The sequence below is a fragment of the Opisthocomus hoazin genome, chromosome 3 (assembly GCF_030867145.1).
Source record: "Opisthocomus hoazin isolate bOpiHoa1 chromosome 3, bOpiHoa1.hap1, whole genome shotgun sequence".
Lineage (NCBI taxonomy): Eukaryota > Metazoa > Chordata > Aves > Opisthocomiformes > Opisthocomidae > Opisthocomus > Opisthocomus hoazin.
The window spans coordinates 46,320,310-46,339,447 of record NC_134416.1 but is presented as its reverse complement, the minus strand read 5'-3'; the positions used below and the strand labels follow the sequence as shown (position 1 = coordinate 46,339,447).

The following is a 19,138-nucleotide window of genomic DNA, read 5'->3' as shown; positions in this document are numbered from 1 at the left end:
ATTACTCTTTGCTGTGTATGTAGTGAGTGTGAAGAGTAATTCAGTCCTTCCCCTTGCCTGTTTGTGTCAATGCATGCTGCCTGATCGGCGTTTCCCTGTGGTGCAAACATAAAAGTCATGAATCACATATGTGCTTTTTCACAGCAATTTCTTTCCACAAAAATTTCAAAGACTTTAGAGGAAAAAAAATGTTTCTTTTAAGCTATTTAGAGCTTACTCAGTCCTACATCTTGCTGGCCTCTTCTGTACAATAACAGGACAGCTTTTTACTCCCACTTATTTGCATCTCTTTATAATCGAGTCAAAAGAAAGATGCAAAAAGAGATCAGAATATCCTACCACAAGTATCTTAATTTCAAAGCCCAGTTCCAAGTTGCTAGGCAACAGCTTGGGGCATCCTCCCAAGAGCAGGTCAAATTCAAAGCCCCACCAAGCCAGGAAATGCAAGGGAGAAGCCATTACTTTTCTCTGAGAGGCCACACAGGGAAGGAAAGCACCTTGTTTACGTACAGTATAAGTGACTGTACAGAATCATAGAACAGAATCATAGAATCATTAAGGTTGGAAAAGACCTCTAAGATCATCAAGTCCAACTGTCAACCTATCACCACCACACCTGCTAAACCATGTCCTGAAGTGCCACATCTACAAGTTTTTTGAACACCTCCAGGGATGGTGACTCCACCACTTCCCTGTGCAGTCTGAATGGTGGTATCGTTCATCATAAGCATTAAAACTTAACTCTGAGGGAGGCAGAATGCTATTTTTCCATCAGCCACATCCAAAAGGTGTGCTGAAGGGTAACACTTGGGAAACGGCAAGGATCTGTGAGCAGATGAACTGGTGCAGCCTGGCTCGCAGTGGGTCTGCGCCTGCTGATGGACTGATTTTGATCTCTGAGAAGCCTTGGCCTTTCCCACAGCCTGTCCCTGTGCTGGGCACTGATTCCAATGAAACTTTCAGGAACTTGGGTGTGGAGATCTTTAACTTAACAGATCTTCAGTCTACCATCAGGTGTGGCTGAAAACAGCTCAGGAGGCTAATTGCCCTTAATATTGTACTTGTAGTGTTATTCTCAAAATAAAGCTAATCTAAAATAGCATATCAACTGTTAAAGGTAAGAACAGACTGCAGCAAACCAGGAGCTGCTCAGTGGCACCATCCAAGCAGCAGCTGATGATCTTACAAAATGTCACATCAGTTTTCCTGGTTCATTGTTGCAAGTGCTTAATTACATTCACCAGAAACATAAAAATTGTTCTCAGGAGTCTGGAGATGCCAGATGTAGGCTGAGGAATTCATACAGATAAAGGGGAAAGGCATTATTCATTCATGAACAGAGCCTAATTTCAGCAAGTAGCTGTGATTTTTCCTGTGACATCTTGTGTGATTTACTTTAGGACTCAATAAAGAAGAAAACAGTTCTCAATGTTCTGTCAGCTTCACTGTTTCCTTCGAGGGTAGTAAAGTTAAGAGCAAAAATGGTGGATCAAACTTAGACCAAGATGGGATAAAATATTTGCTCTTGAACTGCAGAATGATTGGCGTTTTGTTATGAGGTAGGAGGTTTATAACATTCTGAAGTATTCATTTACTTGCATTGCAGTGTTTGACTTTGTAAAATCTGTCTTCTCTTTTTATTACCAAACAGATTTGTTTAAACACAAGCATTCTTCTGTGAGGGATGCCTCTGGGGAAGGGAATCTCCTTTTAGGGATTCCTTGCCAATCCTGGAGTTTAGTATCCCAAATACGCTTTGGCACTCGCACCTGTTGTGCCTGTTGGTACTTGGAACTTCTGCTTGGATTTGTACAGGTGCTCACACTGCGCTGGTGAAGTGGCTGAGTTGTTCCTCTTTGTCCCTTTGTCCTGTTTTTTCATTTGCAAATTATTGCTCCATTTGCTGATCCACATTACTCAGAATTCAGTGTGTCAATAAATGGGACATCTATAACATCTACATATAATAACCAATAAGAGGGTAAAAGGCTGTTTCTCGGTTTGCATCCAGATCTTCTGGACTATTTGGTGTGGAATAGTTAGGACAGTTCTCCAGTCAGAAGACTGATGAAGTGAGTCACAGTTTTAAATGCCAGGGACATTTCTTCAGACTAGCATTTCTTTATGTTCACTGAAATTTTTGATTCTGAAAGATGAATGCTATTTTTCTGACAGACGAGCCTTGCTCCTTGCACTGTGTTTATTCTGTTCATACAGACCCTGTGCAGATAAACGCATGCGCTTCATTTAAGTACAAGAATAGCATCTGCTTGAATGATTTGCCTGACCAACGGTGACATGCTCAGACTATAAAATTGTTTCAGACTCATAAAAAAGCTGCGCTCTCTCAAGTATCATACTGAGTTGTAAGCAGGCACACTTTAAACAGAAAGAAAAGCCAAACTACTGGTTTCTTACCAGCCTTTCCAAATCGTCAAGAGAAATAAGTTAAGGGTGTTAAATCAGATCAAAGAATGTGTAGGCTATTGCAGACAGGACACTTTCAGTCCCACTTTGGCTTTTCTGTGTTCGGTCAGGAGGTAGTTTTGAAATGAACTACAGGAAGGAGGTTGGGAGGGACATTTCATCCGCCCATCAAGAGGATGTGGTCTTTCAAAAGCATCCTGTAATGGAGGGAAACTGCCACAAGCGTGCTCTGGTAATGACTTATTTTGAACAAAGTTGCATAAAGATGGGATATAAAAGTTTGTCCAAATTGCTACCCATCTGGACTGCTGTTCTCCCTCTCTCAGGACATTCGTAGAATCCCTAGCAAAGTGCAGTGTATTTCCAATTGCAGGGAAACATGACAGACAGCCCTGGAGCAGCCAGAGGAAGAGATCCAACCTTCAGAAAGGACTTTCAGTCTCTCTGAGCGCGAGACAGGAGAAATGCAGGTTCACAGGAACACATCAAGCGCATTCCCCAAAAGCTCAGTAGCTCTGAGCTGTTTCTTACCTTCTTTTTTTTTTTTTTGCTTGAGGTCTTCTGTGTCTGTAACCTGTAGCTTGGTATCTGTGGTGTCAAGGGAGACCTGGGAACTGATACCATTTGTAAATCTGTTCCTAAGCCTAAAGCAAGCATGACATTTAGCCAGTAATTTGTGCTATCTGCAATCACAGTTTCTCTCATCCAGGCATCCCCTCCTATATGGGCAAGATCACATAAGGCATCTCTGAAAGAAAGATTAGTAAGAGATGCTGCAAGGAAGCTCCAGGCCCTTCCACTTACTTTCATGGGAGTATCTACATAATGGGGATATCCTGACCTCTCTAAATCAGTGTTTGTTCAGTTCCGCTGATAACAACACGCTGGGGTCATCACCTGAAGTTTTCCCATTTCCCAAATGTGTTCACACCTTCTCCTCACCGTCATTCGTATCAGATCTGCTCCTCTTCCTCCCATCATCATTCAAAGGTTTTTCAAGATGCTGGAGAACTACTGCTGGACACCTCCTCAAACCAGTCTGCAGTGAGACAAATACAAAGTTTGATCTTTGTGCCAGTATCTATCACCCCAGAACATGCTTATTTCTAATACTATTTTTTTTAACCTCATATTCTTTAGCAGTCTTTCATTGCCTGCTCTTTATTCCTTTGTTCTTCTTTTTCAAGGAATATTTTTAGCTCTGATGTCTTTTCATGTTCTCCGCCATGTCCTGTGAGTTGTGTTTTCTCCCATCAGCCTTTTAACATGGCTGCATAATTCCCCCAGTTCCTCCAGATTTTCGAAGGTACAAAATCTGACCAAAAGTCAACATCAGAAGTCACAGCAGATTCCTCAGGAGTCTTGTCAAGCTGGAATATTACTGCGCAGCCACATTGTACAACCAGGCTTTCAGATACACCTTGAACTCCTCTGAAACCTCGAACTGTTCGGGTTCCAAATTGCCCTGTTAATCTTCCTTTCTGAATCAGCTCTGGAATATAACTGCAAGCTACTTTCTAGACCTAAAAATTACAGTCATGTCAGTTTTGAATCCTTCTTTGACTATATTTATTACTTAGCAGGCATCTGTGTGGTAAGGATCCAGTGTGATAATTAGGTGATGTATTAACCAGAATATCAGGAATGTTCCTGCTGGTCATGGTTGGATAGATACCCCTTGAGTGACATTGATACTATGAAGTTTTCCTTTGTTCTTCATGGAAAGAGGAATGTATTTGTGTCTCCAGTTTTAGTTCATTTACTTTCCATAATGGGCAGAGGACCCCTAATAGCACAAGGAGGAATAGTGCCTTGGCACTAATCCTCAGCTGTTGAGGTTCCTCATTCAAATTGTAGGTACACAGTGACACCTTCTGGAAGCTTGTAATGGGAGCTACTGAGCAGTTTCCATGATCTGGAAACACATTTTTTGTATGCAGAAGCTAATCTTTCTGCTCAACATTTTGCCCAGAGCTTTGGTACAGGTTCTTTGATGTCATCAGGACATACACGAACAGAATGTTGTTGTGATGGGAGAATATTTTTTTTTTAGATCAATCCAAATCTGTAGATTTTTTTAAAGATTCCAAATAATTCAAAGGTTTATGAAAAAAAAAAAAGAGGATAAAATTAGAGATGTATGTTAACCTCGTGATTTTAAAAAATGTAGGTGGCATTATATTTTTAACTATTTGTTGACATACTTAGGGTGAGAAGGTCAGACAGAATATAGTGATGCTTCAATTTGCCATACTTGGCAAATGAAATGAATGTCATCGTTGCTTAATGCAGTTGTACTTCAGCAAATATTTCATCTTTTTGCATGTGTCATATTGCAATTTCTAATTAGACCTTCTTTGGCCAAGCTGCCGACTTCCTGGGTAGTCTGTCAGTCTCCCAGAAACTCTGAGTCACCAAGGATTTTAAGCACAGGAGTTGTGCCACAGGACTCTGTCCGAGGGCTCGCAAACCCCATGGTGCCAGCGTGCATCAGCTGGACTGGGGCCAGAATAGGGAGCTGAATCTGACACTCTCAAACCCAGCATTCAGTCCTATTACCAGAAAACTTCTCCTTATTTCTTATACTTAATTCCATCGTAAAGATTATTTCTCTTTAAGCTTCCTCTTCCTTAGAAGCAACAAAGATGTGATACGTAGGAATGGAGAAGAAACAGGGTTGTGAGTAACGACAGTGGAGGCTCATTTCCAGACTTCCCAATACTGGAGAGAGGAGGCTGACTGACATAAATACTGAGGCTGAGAGTTTTGGCAGAACGTACATCTGGGACTGGCCAAGCCTGAGCAAGTACATCACCCTAGAAAATAACCTTACGGTGCTGAAATAATTAGCGAAGTACTAAGCAGTCTCATCAAAAGCAAATAATTCTGGCTGCACTGAGATCTAAGCCAAGTGTAACCATTACAATTACTTTTCAAGCGTTAGACCTAGCATAGTGAAATCACAGATTTTAGCGCAGGACCTTGAGGAAACTTAATCCTCCAGCAAAAGACTAAAAGAAACCATATGCTCTATCTAAGTGCTATAGAATGGCTACATTTCGTCAGTATGAATGACACAGCATTGGGAGGAATTTCCCAGTGGGACTTTCACACATGGGCTTGCACAAAATAAATTCAGCTGGTGAATTAACACATTGCTATTAATCTTAATGAAAAATCAAGTACTAACAGGCATCCCTGCATGTGGGACAAGTTAGTTAATGCTCTGTGGAACCATGCAGCTCCATGGTTAGTTTTACATGTTTGAAGACTCCAGTTTATTCTGCCTCCCATCAGCATTGACCCTACATCTTCACTTTGAAATCAATTACTAGTAGATCCATTGAGATGCTTACACCTGTAAGAAACTGGTGTTGAAAGAATACAAATATTTAAAAGTTCAACAAAGCTGTTTCCCATAATATCACTGGCATTACGTTCACTTCAAAATATGGTTATTTAAAATGCATCTTTTTAAAATAAATGCATATTTTACATTTAAGTTTTTATTAAGGAAGAAGATAAAGCAAATACTAGAATACTGCTGATATATTAAATATATATATATTAAAAAGTTCAACTAAGGTCACTGGAAACTCATTTTACTTCTGAAAATATCTCCTCTACTAGAAAAGCCGATCATCAGTCTTCAAAGTGATTTGTAACAAGCGCACTTCCATGTCAATGAAAATAGTAAAAAAAAAAAGGCTTCTTACTGTCTGTTCGAAGTGCTCCCTAATTCGCTATGAATCAGCTCCATTCAACAGTCTAGAAGCTATCTCTTTAACAATAGTAGTGAGCAGGAAACACTGCAATAGACTAGTGCCTGTAAGCTGCCGTATAAATGTGTATGACCTCTCCTTGGGCAAGGAGCAGAAGTTCAGGTGCGAGGGCCAGCAATCCATCCCAACACCTTAAAGCAGAACAGGCCCCAAAGGAGCTGATAATGTACATTGTGTCACCAGCTGAAGTGTCACTGCAAGAATGTTGGAATATAATGTTATTCAAATAGAGACACAGGTTCTGTATTTCCTTTCTTATAACCTGTTCTTAACATTTTAAATGAGAACAAATAAAAAAAAAGTTTTCAGTAATAACAAAATAATTAAATAATAACAACAACAATAATAACAGGTTTCTTCTTTTCCACAAAAGCAACATTAGGGAAATATATTAACTGGACAAGTTTGCAGAAAGAGAGACGCTGGAGTCTAAAAAACATACAAAGGGACAATATTAAATAGCAAGGGCAGCCACAGATAAAGCCATTCCTTCCTGATGTAGAATAAAAGAAAATTACTGCATGCTGGATAGATTTTCCTCCTAAAAGTTTATCAATAGCTTCTGTAGACTTACTGCAAAATGTTCAGGAAAGTCTAGTAAAGGTTTTTTTTTCTAATGCCTTATACACTTGTAGCTAATATCAATATGAAAATTGAGTCCTGATTTAATATTTACCTTGTAGGTTACAAACAAAGATGCCACTATATGAGATAATTTTATCAAATACATAGTTCACGTGTAAACACCCCATTTTCCATAATGTGATTTTTGGAACAGAACCAAGACGCAAGCCCAGTACTCCCATGCTTATCTAGATTGTGAAGATGTTCACATTTTGCTTTCTCTCTGTCCTAGTGAAGTTGAATGAACCTGTACAAAGTGGGGACTAAGTATAGTCACAGACATGCATGTGCAGAGCAAGCTACTCACACATGAGAAATACATGCTCAGATTCCTTTTGGGCAGAGGAAGGGGTTCAGTCTGTGTCTTTCATCTCTTAAAATCCCTCATCTTTATATCCCATTTCAATGAAGTCCAAGCAATTGTTTATGCGGTTCTGTTTTACACAGCTGGACATCAGCCTGCATTCATTATTCAGGGAGAAAGGAGATGATGATATCCGTTTTACCAATTCTGAGAGGACTTTAGGCCTCCAAGCAGTCCAAGGCCTCCACTCAGCAGTTTCAGGATTTTGGTGGCTGTGTACATATGCAGTAATGCAGATGTACTTGCCTACAGAGCTAGGTGGAGTTGTCTACAAACACAAAGCACTGGAAGATGCTCAGCTTAGACAGCTTTGTTTATCTAACACTGTTCATGCTCAAGAGCATGAGTACCATCTTTTTATACCATCCTATGCACTGTCACTATGCATTATTAATGTCGAAAAATTAGCCTTCTTTAATAAGGTGTTAGTTGATGATGATCCTCCTGAGAGAATTGCAGAGGGCAGAGCAAGACCATACCTTCCAAAGGGGTTACGCTATGCCAGCATTTTAAACCTGCATTTGTTCAGGCATTCCTGATAAGGTTTAGAAAGCCATCTGGCACCGTAGCCTAGAGAGGGCTTAGAGGAGTCACATCCACTCACTAGTCTGAGAAATAACTGCCGTTCCTGGCAGAGTGGCCAAGAGCTGGATTCAAAGGCTTGTGGTGTTAACAAGTGTTTGATCTTGATCTCAGGATACATGAAGAACCACCTTGGTACACTTACTGAGACTTGTTTCCCTTTTCTCTGCCAAGGAGTGAGGCAGTATCATTTAATCCTAATGGTCAAGCCTACAGGACCTCCATAGGTCCTGTCTGGGCCTGGAAAATTGTAATTCAGCACAGTAGTGTGTTTAACATCTCAGTTGTGTGCTTTGTGCTACGACCAAGTAGACAAAGATTTGCAGAAGGGCTCCTTGCCACCGGGCAGAAGAAATGCTAAATTGAGGTGTGGGGCAGGAGTCAACCTTTCTGTTTTTTCTGCTCTCCTGGGAACACTGTCCAGCTTCCGCCCTAGTTCACCTCTCCAAACAGACTGAGGGGAACTCTCTGCTGCTAAGCAACAGCAAGCTCTCCCTATGTGCAGGAATGGCAGCTTTCCCCGCAGGCCTCAGCTCTAATGAGCACCTTCTCCTGGCACCAACAGCACATCAGCCCTGTTCTCCCCTTGATGTAGCAGTGGCTTTGGCCTTCAAGGGAGGCAGCATCACGGTGGGAAGGGCTTTCTTCACACTGTGCAGAATTCAGTTTCTCTCGGTCTCTTTGATGGCAACAGAATGGCTGCAGGTCAGAAATGGGGAAGATGTTTTGGGAAGAGCTGGGCCTTGTTGAAAATAACAGACCCCTGAACAGGAACGGGCAGAAATCACCGCTAGAGAAAGGGTAGGCAGAGCCCAAACAGCGGTGATCTCTGCCCATTGCTGTTCCGGGCACAGACTCCAGCGGTGTGGCTCCCTGTCCCCAGGACCGTGACACTCGGCAGGGACCGCGAGGATCGGATCGCGCTGCCCTGCCGCTTGCAGGCCTGGAGCGGGCCCGCCGGAGGGACAGCTTCAGCACCCTGGACAGCGCCGGCCTCACGGGGGGGCGCCGAGCCGAGTGGGGGTTCAGTACCCTGGACAGCGCCGCGCCCGTTTGCGGAGGGGGCTTCAGCACCCTGGACAGCGCCGTCCCTGGGCCCCCACCGCCCGCCGCCGCGGTTCCTCCCGCCGGCTGCGGCTGCCGTCTCGGGTGGGAGCTTTTTTTGGGTGGGGGAGTTCTCTCTGCGTGTGGGTTGTGAGTGCTCCACCTCGTCCCCGTGCCCCCAGGGGCTCGGGCTCGGTGCGAGAAGTCTCCGCCACTCCGCACCGAAAGCGGCGGCTTACAAAAGTTAAAAACACAGAGCGCGCCCGCGGGGGAGTGGGGGGGGGGGGGGGGGGAGGGGGGGGAGGGGGGGCAGCCCCCAGCACCCGGGGACCGACCGGCGGGGTTTCAGGTTCGGCACCCCCCGGATTAGCACCGCGGTGGCGGGGCTCCGCTCGGGGCTGGGCTGTGCAGAGCCCCCCGGTAACGCTGATTTTCTCTCTCTCTCTCTCTCTCTCTCCCCGCTCCCACGCCTCCCCCGCACGCCGCAGCCTCCGAGGCCTGCCGGGCCCCTCGCCCCGCTGTCAGCTCTGCTCGCCAGCCCCTTCCTGCGGCCGCAGCTCCCCGCCCGCCGGCCCTGCCCGCTCTTCGTCTCGGCGCGCCGTCGAGACGCCCCGGGGCCCCGCTTCGGCCCCGTGGGCTTGGCGGTGCTGCTGGCCGGGAGCGGGGAGGCCGCACGCTGCCCGCTCGCCGCCGCCCTGCTGCGGGGCCGCCAGGCTGAGGAGCCGCCGCCTCCGGCCCCCGGCCCGGCTCCGGCGCCGCCGCCGCCCAGCCGCCTCCCCCCGGAGCGCCGGAGATGCCCGGCGTGCCACGGAGCCGCCCCGCCGCAGCCCCGCGCTGCCCCCGAGCCGCCCGGCGCCGTGAGTACCGCTCGTGGGGCCGCGCCCGCCCCTTCCTCCTCCTTCTCCTCCTTCTCTTCCCCGTACCGGGGAAGCCGCTGTCTGCCCCCGTCCCCCCAGCCGCCACCGGCGTGGGAGTCTCCGGGGCGCGGGGCGAGCTCCCCCAGCTGAGACCCCCGGGCTCCGCAGGCAAAGCCCGCCGCTCCCCGTCTGCCGTCCCCGTCGCTCCCCGGGTCCGCTGGCTCCGGCAAGTCGGCTCCCGCGGCCGCCGTCCTCCGCACCCGGTGCGCGGGAGGGGAGGGAGCAGCCCCGACGGCACGGCTGCCCCGCTAACCGGGAGCCCTGCTCCGGGAACCGGCGACGCGCAGGGCGAGCACGCACCGGATCCGGCTCGCCTTCACGGGAAGACGGCGGTGACACCGGCCCGGCCGCGGCCGTCCCCTCGTCCCCCTCGTCCCGCCCCCCCGGCAGACGGCTTCTGGGGCCGCCCGGGGGGCCGCGGTGGCGGGACGTTGTCGGCGAGGCGGTCCCCAAAAACGTGGCGGAGGCGGTAAGGGCGCTGCCGAGGGGAAGGCTGCCCGGGGGAGCGGGGGGAGCGCCGGGCCCGGCGGCCCCTGCCCGCCCTCTGCGGCCCCGCCGAAACGGGAGAACGGGAGGGTTCACCCCGGCGTCGGCGAGCGGCGGGCCACAGGAGGGCGGGAGGCGGCGGGGGGCAAGGTGCACCCCTGCCGCTACTGGAGACGCGAGCGTGCTCCGGTCCCGGGTTTTAGAAGCGCGGCTCTCGCTTAAGGCAACGATGAACGCTACCGCACCTGTACCGAGCCCCGCGCGGCACCGCCGCCTCTGCAAGCCCTTCCCACTCCCCTCTCCCGCACGCTCACTCGCTCGCTCGCTCACGCACGCACACTCTCACGCCGGTCTCTCCGGTGTTTCTCCCCCCCGCGCCCTCCCCAGCCCGCAGCCGCGGTGCGGGCTCTGCGGCGGCTGCTCCCGTTGCAAAGCGCCCCCGAGCCCCCACGGCCCCCGCGCTCGCCTCGCAGCCCGCCCCGTCGTGCCCGGGGCCGCCGGCCTGGCTCCCCCCGGCTCCGGCCGCGGCGAGTGAAACCCACCCGCGCCCGCGGCCGGTACCGTCAGCCGAGCCCGCCAGGGCCGGGCGCATGCGCGGGGCTGCCGAGCCGCCGCTCCCGGGCGCCCGGCCCGCCGCTACCGGAGGGGAAGCGGGAGAGGACTCCCGGCGGGGCCCCGCCGCCGCCGCCGTAAGTACCGCTCGGTCCCGCCGAGGGCCGCGACCCCCGCGCCGCAGCCGGGGCCGCCCCGGGAGGGACGGGACGGGACGGGCCAGGAGTCGCGTCCGCCTTCCCCGGGAGGAACCGAAGGGACCCGGCGGCGAAGGCGCTCGCCGCCTACCCCCGGAGGGTCGGGACTCCCCGCGTCCCCAGCGCAGGGCCCCGGTAGCGCCGAGATGCCCCCGGCCCCGGGGCGAGGGTAGCGACCCCTCCCCGCGGGCTCCGCCGCTGCCGCCTCCCTCGCCCCGGCGCCCGTAACTCGGCGGCTCGGCTCCCGCCGGGCGCCCGGGGGCCCTTCCTCCTCTTCCTCCTCCTCTCACGAGCGAGGACGGAGAGAAGGCAGCGTCCGTCACCCCCACGGCCCTTCGCGGGGGGATCCCCCGGCACGTCCGTCCCCGGGCCCCTCGCCCTCCCCCCCCGCCGAGCTGGGGAGGTGAGCAGCAACAGGCGGGTGGTTCCGTCACGGCTCCCCCCGCATCACTCGGCCGCCCTACGCGCCCCCGGTGAGGGCAGGAGCTCTGCCCCAGGCCTGCCCGCCGTTACGTGTCCGCAGGTGAGAAACGGCCGGTAGGAAACTCGGACGCGACCGTGGAAGCGAAGGACGATTCTCCCTGTACGCGCCAGTAAGAATTCCGTCATTTAATACCGACACGATTTACTTGATGCAACCGGTGCTATTATTTCATTTTCGCTGTTGGAAAACGTAAGAGCAAAGCTTTCCCCGTGGCACCGCTGGTACGGCGTGACAGTGAGGAGCCTCCTTGTTCCTCTGTGCCTGCTGCGCCAACCGGACGGCGGCATCAGCCCCAGCGCTCCGCAGAGCCGTGTACCGCGGTGCCAGCGACGCCCATGCCCGACTACGGCACCAAAAACCAGTAACCACCAGTTCAGCGAAACGAAGCGTCGAAATCACCATCAGTGAGGGAAGTCCCGGTTGTGGCCAGGTTAAAATTCAGAGCGTCGGGTTAAAATTAGGAGCGTCTTTCTAAACGAGGAGCGTGCTCAGGCCAGCTGAATATCAAATGAGCACTATGTTTTGTAACACGCTCTGAGGTGAGAGAACAGTTACTTTATTTTCCCCTTAATTTCTTATCCATCCCCCCCATCAATACTTATTTTGGTATCTTCACTCTGGGTCGCAAACACTTAGGCACGGAAGCATCGCCCCGGCTGTCACACACCTCTGCAGCCCTTGGAAAGAACAGCACGCACTTGTCGGAGCGAGTAGTGATTGTTGAGGGCTCAGCTTCAAGTGCCAGGAAGGAGTTGTCAGAGTATGAGGTTTGCGTGTCTCCTGGAGGCCGGGTCACAAGCCGATGAACCTGATGCGTAGGCAAATACCAGTACTCCAGTCGCTTACAAAAATTCATCCTCTCTTTTCGTCGGTAAAAGTTATCCCAAGGAGGCAGCAGGTCTCGGAAATGCCGCGGAGCTCTCCCAGCACTCAGAAGCAACAGCATATTCTTAGCTTGAGGTTCGTGGCTCTTAACTTTCTGCTTATAGGCACATTTCAAAATCTGTCATAGCCAGGTGAAGCACAGAAGTCCAGGGAGTGCCATGACCGAGACGACAGTGTGCTAAGTCCAGTTCTGACCTTACTTCAGCTGTAAGTTGATGTTGGTAATGCTCCTCCTGGCTGGCACGGCCCCGCTGCAGCCGAGCTCTCAGGGCAGAGAGCAGGCAGGGGGCACGGCGCCCGCCCTGCCAGGGCAGCCAGGTGCCGGCAGAGCACCAGCCAAAGTGAATGGCGACCATCGGAATCAATAGGAAACGGTACGTGAATCACGGCTTGCTGCACTCCGGGGTGAGTCATCCCGATCCAAACCGGCTTTCAGCCCGGTGCGGTGTCAGCCGGCTCCTCGCGCCGTTCGCTGTGAGTCAGATCGCAGCACCGAGTACGATGCGAAATGAGTCACCGACGAGTGCAGCGCCGTGCGACAGCCGTACCCGGCGAGAGCTGCCGGAGCTGCGGTGTGACATGAGTCACTACGTAGTACAGTAACATGGGCTTTCTGGAGACCATTCATAACCAAGCACGATGCAACCAAGCACTCAGTAGGAGATGAAGAGAGTGAGCAGAGCAATCTGCTACGTGCACCCGTTTCACTGTTTGCATAGCAAAGAGGTTTGTAAAATATTAGGCTGAATGAATTTTTCTTCTTTTTTTTTTTTTTAAAGCAAGCTGTGTAAAAATAACTAGAAGCAAATCCTTCTTCTGACACTAAAGCCAGCCAAAGCAGGGCCGAAGCAGCGGTAGAACTCCCAGCACTGGAGAGGCCTGGGGTTTATTTTGTTCCCTTTTCCTTCCGAGAGCTGATCAGCCGCTGCTAACCAACACGCATCCTCTGAGGTTGACTCCAGCTGCCACAGCAGCCAGGGCAAGAGATGCCAACAGCCTGTGCTGTGCAGAGGAGGACTTGACACTGATTTAACCTAATTGCAGTTTGCAATGACTTGGTTTGTGAAGGGACTCAGCCTAGGACAAAGTACTCACACTTGTGCTCCTCCACTGTCCCAGCACCCACATAAAGGGCTGGACCAGGGCAACATGTTGCTTTTTCTATGCAACTGGTAAACACTTCTGTCATGTCTTTCCCATATTACAGGAGAAAAAATGACAGGGAGTGACCCCGATAACTGCATGTTAGAGTAACATCTTCAGTGAAGTCTCTTGTGATAAAATGCAAAGTAAATAAATACTTTATAATACTACCAGAGGAGATATAGGGCATCCCTCTAAAAAAACACTACACAAAAATCCCACTGAAACCCCAAGTAACTATGTTTCTTAACAAGAAAGTCAGATTTGACTCAGAAAAAAACTTCAGCACAGGAAGCTTTTTGCAGACAGTGGGCTGATCTGGCGGCCACATGCGCAGCACTGAACACCAAGGAAAAAGGAGCAGAAGACGTTTAAGCCCTTGGTAGAAACAGACCTCAGTTACAGGTGACACGACCCAGGCACTGTTACCTGTTACTACGTGGGTGTGGTACACTTGCAGCCATTCCTTTTGAAACGTAAAGCGAGGCTTTAATTTGAATAGACGAAGCCAGCTCCTCCGAGCTGCTGCTCCTCTGGAAAAATAAATTAAGTAAAACAGGCAAAGGCACTCAATTTCTGGACGTTTAACATAGAAGCATCCCAGAACTGTTACTTAAACTCATAGAAGGATACTGCTTTCTCTTGGGATTTTATCCACTTAAGCCTTTGATAATTCGTGCGCAGCAGTGACAGAAGAAGCTGCTTTATTCTGTGTGGCTGCCAGTCCCCTCTCTGCTAACCTCTGCCTTGCACTCATCATCTCTCACCCATTGAAGTCACCCCACCACAAGATGTCAAACCCCCAACTACACAAAAAACCTCAGAGGAGCTCTTGCTCTGCACTCACTAAGTGGGCAGTCCGATAACTATGCCTAAAGCATGTGCCTATGTGTGGGTGAGTTCATTAACATATATTATAATTCTTCTCTATCTAAAATAGTACACTGCTTGATGCAGAAAGCCTGCATGTCAAAGTTGTCAATGAAGAGGAAGACGCACGAGCATCAAGCTTCCTGTTCGTATTTCAGTTGACAATAAACTGCTGCAGGCTTCAGTGGGAGTATGTTGCAGCTCCAAGTGCTTCTAAATTAATAAAAAAACCCAGATTCAGAGATTCCCTTTGAGCTTGACCCCAGCTGCAAGCCTCTTGTGACAGCAGTAGGCAAGGAGAGAATCTCTTCCTTCCAGCTCGGTGGTTATCGTTACTGGGGGGATCCGAAGGGAAAGCAGCAACTGCGAGAGTGGTGTAACCCCACCTAAAGCTCGCTGAAACCTGTAGGTGGTTTTCATCGTTTTAATGGAGTTTGGATCTGGCCCGAAGTATTTACTGAAAAATAACTGGGGGTTACGATGACCCCCATGCGTGCACTCACCCCAGCTGGCTGTCAGCTAGCACCGCCGCGCGGGGCTTCGCCGCCCGCGTGGTTCCTGTGGCAGCTTCACGCGCCGGCCACGCAGATCGGACCCCAGCACGAGCTGTGGCACGTACACCTGCCTGGCTGCGGCGTGCACGGGGACTAAATGCTATCTGTGCGCTTAGGTAATGGAATCATTGCACTTTAAGCTGAAAAATGTCATTGTGCTTTAGCATAAAGTGAGGATAAAAGTATAAAAGCTTCGTCTACAACTTTTTTCTGCATATTCTTGCCTTTTTTTTTTTTCTTTGTTTAAATCTGACCTTCATGGCTTAGATTTTAAATATTACTGCTTTGGAAAGGCTTTTTTCTTGGTAGCCCACCTTTCTACTGAGAGATTAGCAAACACTATAAATGTTACAACTAAGCCAAATGTTATCTGAGGTCCTTTTAACCAGGGAAATAATTTTCATTCCTGACCTTCACACTCCTTTCACGTTCGTAAGGTTACATACAGAAATGCCTCATAATCAGAATGTCAGACAGGCACGCCTTGGAGTGGAAAAGGTGTGACAGACATACTTATTCCAGTACTCCAAAATTACTCTGAAGGCATACAGCAGTTTTTCCACTATTATGAAAAGTAGCTCTTCAGATGCTTGCTTAAATCCCTGGACTTTTTTTTTTTTTTTTAATTACTTATTAGCATTCAGTAATATCAGCATGTACTTTTTATATGAATCATAGATGCTATCTAGCTGGATATGAAGGAAGAATATGTGCCATTATTTTTCCTCTGTTTTTGGTTCAGTGCTTTTTAGGGACATTTTTATAATGGACTAAATTTGTTGTTATCTTTCTATAGAGAAGGACCTCTCTCTCTCCCTGGGAGATCCAGAAACTCCACACCTATGCATCTGCACAGATGCTACATTAGACTGACTTGAAATAGTGGACCAACCAGGACAAGTTGATCAATTCAACCCCTACTCCCATTTCTCAATTAAGTATTTGACTAATTGGTGCTCTCCGTGCAGGACTTGGACTTGCGAATTCCTCCACGCAGGACCCGCTGTGCCTAGCCAAATTTCTTTATGTTTCAATGTGCTGATTAACATCCAGAGTGGAGAATGTGGCCCTTCCAGAGACTCCAAGGCTGCAAAACTGATCCACCTCCACCCAGACGGCAGGCAGTCAGAGGAGACTTGGAAGCAGCCAGAAGAAACTTCCTGCAGATGCAGGAATGACCATGTAGGACAGTCTTTTGTACACAGTTCGGGTAGTTAGGAGATGTTTTGTGTGTAGCTCAGGCATGTGTGTGCTGGAGTGGTCCCGAGGAGCACAGGCCAGCTAGATACAAGAGCTGCCCAGTAAAACATGATTCAGGGGGTCTCACCTGGTCTAGCCAACGCCACTACTACAAGGACCTTTGCAACAGCAATTCCTGTTGCCATCTGGACACTGACTGACCATCCCGTTCAAGCATGTGATTCCCCACGGTGACATGACATTACCAAAATCCAATCCAACTGCCTACCCATGAATGAGCAGAATAGCACCTTGCAGTCCTTCCCTAGCCATGAACCATTTTTTTTCTATTAAATTATGGCTACCGAGGCTCTCACCAAGCAGACATAGGTGTCTGATAGTGCTGTAATACTTTGGGCAGTCAAACTGATATAATTGGACACAGAGATACATTTCACGTTAGATCCAGCAATTGGCTAAAACTGTACCCAGACTGGGATTAAACAATGCTGGAGATGGTAAAGATTAAAGTCCTTCGATTAAAGATATCTCACCTCATTCCACCAATAGTCTAAAAGTATTTTTGATTCCTTACAAAACAGGTACGAGATAGTGGTCCATGTCCAGTTTTTAAATCCTCTGTGTTTTCTTCTCAAACCCATTTTCAAGCAAGGCGCGTAGCTGCTCCAGACTGTGGGGACAGAGAAGGCAGACCCCAGTTCTCAAAGTGCAGAGAGCATCCAGCACAGAAGGTTCTCATACAATTTGTTCTTTCTCATAGCACCTTCTGAGAGGTCTGGAAATCTGAGAAAATAAAGGAGGTGCAGGGAGTTCAGAGCAGTGACATTTCCATTTTAGTGTCAGGGAGATAACCTAGAGGAAGAAAAGCAATTGTTGATTGGCTTATTCTTCCTCAGCAAGACAATTTTTAGTGTATGGATCACTCTTGTAGTACAGCAACCTAGCAAGGAATTTTCGGAAAATAGGGAATTAAACAAGAGACCAGAGAACATCTGAGTTTTTTGAAATCCAGGCATACTAGGGGATAAACCTGTCACAAACTAGGTTGGTGAATCCCTCCACTGGGGCTCAGAGGGAAGTTCTTCTCCCGGACCTTCTTCTTACCTTGAAGAAGCAATATAGCCTTGCCTCAATCTTAAAGCAGGAAAGAACTAGAGCTCAGTGTGACTACCTAAATGACTTAAAAAAAAGAACCAAACAAAACAGAGCAGTAATTTGAGCTTGAACGTGTGAGCCGTTGGTCTTCCTGAACTTAGAAGGACCTCAATGAGAACAGGAGAACAGCATCTCACAGGTCTGAATCTTTAACTGTTTAAAGAAATATATCTAAAAATCTAAACATACTTAAATCTAAACTACCTTGGAAAAAATAAAAACATCCATCTCTATATTTACTTTATAGTGAAAACAGTAAGAGTTCTCTCAAAGAATAAATACACCACTAGTCAATCAAAGCAGATACAGAGAACAGCAGTTTATGCACACTGATCCACATTCACCCTCTGCAGTCTCTTAGCGAGATGGAAACAGTCACTTTCAGTGATGAGACAAAACTCTCACTGTTTGTAACCATCTGTGTAAATCCATTCAGGAAGCCGAAGGAGAATTTTTAAACAAAACATTTATGCAAATCTTGAAGAAAGGCATTTCAGACAATTCATAACACCTCTGCTTAGCACCATCTGCTATTAAGTCCAACCCAAGATACAAAGTCACTTTTCTCTGCAGCATAAATACAAGTACCAGATCAGATCCCCTCGTCTTCACTGGCCATAGTGAAGTGATGTACTTTTGCAGCAGCTGAAAATTTGACACACACTACATGCAATCAGCATGAATACTTAAATATGGAATGTATAAGAACTACTTGACACTGGCCTGTAAAAAATTAGTTTTAAACCAGATACTACTTGCGGGCCATGCAAACTGAAAACCTTAGAAGGAGCACCTCCACCTTGTTTTCATTTCAGAGTGTCAGCTGACCAAAGAAGCGACTGTCCTGGAAGGCTGGTGTCACGACAAGCTGTATTTACCGATTGCCATTTTCAAAGGAGCCTGGCTGTACCCCTTGTTTTCCTCAGGAATGCACCCTTTTGTTCTACAGCCAAACAGCTCTGAACTATCCCTCACCCTTGAACGCGCCTACTTTTATACACACTTCAGGGCTCCTTGTGCTCCAACATCTTCCAACAGATCGCTACAACTAATATTTTCCCTGCCTGGCTCTGTATAGGCATTTCTCTGCAACATCATAATACTGGTTGAAGAAAGCAGAGCTCATTCTTTAAGCATCCGTCAGTTTCGGCCACCTCTTACACTACTTATGCAACGCAGCAGCTGGCAGAGGAGCAATATCCCCGGTGCCTCTTATCCTACTTCCCCACTCCACCACCTGTGGGTCAGCCCAGTGTATTCTCAACTAGGATGGGGAAAGAAAAATATTTAGCTAAACGTAAGTATCAACATATGTCATTGCCTTTAACAACCTTAAGGTAAGCTATTGGCTCAAAATGCTGTTGGTGATTCACATTTTTCATTATTAAAACAACCTGATCACCCACAGTATCAGTCTAGAAAACAAGGAAAGCCCTCTTGCATAATTAGCAGTCACACTTCCACCGGTTTTGATTACAGTTGGTTGAGGCTCCTCAGCCTAATACTGTGGGATAATAAACTTGAAGATGTGACCAATCACTGGGGCCATGTGCTACAGCAGCAGGATCCACAGGTGAATAATTCTTCAATTAATATATACTGTTAGTCTCATCATTGATGCAAAGAACTCGGGCCCTACATTTTATAATTGGTTTTACACCTAACATGACCCAGTCAGACCATCTGATGTCCCAAACTAACAAGCATAACAATATATGTACAGAAGACTTTTTTACTGCAAGGTCTAAAAAAACCCCTCTCCTTTATGCCCTGAGCACCTAAAGCCTACTGAAGGCAAAAAGATAGCCGCCCCCATGCCCAGAGATCCGCAAGGCAGTCAAGCAGTTGTTTAAATTGTTGCCAGTGTGGGTC

At 48.4% G+C, this 19,138-nt stretch overlaps 2 protein-coding genes across 4 annotated transcripts in view; one reads left to right on the top strand and one right to left on the bottom strand.

The window, feature by feature from the left end:
• LOC142360936 (uncharacterized) overlaps positions 1-10,818 on the bottom strand; it is a 24,177-nt gene extending 13,359 nt beyond the window's left edge. The window contains exons 1-3 of the mRNA XM_075417254.1: positions 10,788-10,818; positions 9,747-10,543; positions 3,370-3,466 (exon numbers count right to left, since the gene is read on the bottom strand). Coding sequence (XP_075273369.1) covers positions 3,370-3,466; positions 9,747-10,543; positions 10,788-10,818 — 925 coding nt within the window. The remainder of the gene's footprint in view (positions 1-3,369; positions 3,467-9,746; positions 10,544-10,787) is intronic.
• RGS20 (regulator of G protein signaling 20) overlaps positions 9,597-19,138 on the top strand; it is a 24,055-nt gene continuing 14,513 nt past the window's right edge. The window contains exon 1 of one of the 3 annotated variants that reach the window (XM_075416147.1): positions 9,597-9,680. Coding sequence is in view for 1 of the 3 variants with exons in the window: in XM_075416146.1 (XP_075272261.1) it covers positions 10,817-10,915 (99 nt within the window). In the remaining 2 variants the exon portion in view is untranslated. Of the gene's footprint in view, positions 9,681-9,728; positions 10,210-10,816; positions 10,916-19,138 lie in introns of those variants that run through there. The other 2 variants (XM_075416148.1, XM_075416146.1) reach the window with 2 other exon arrangements.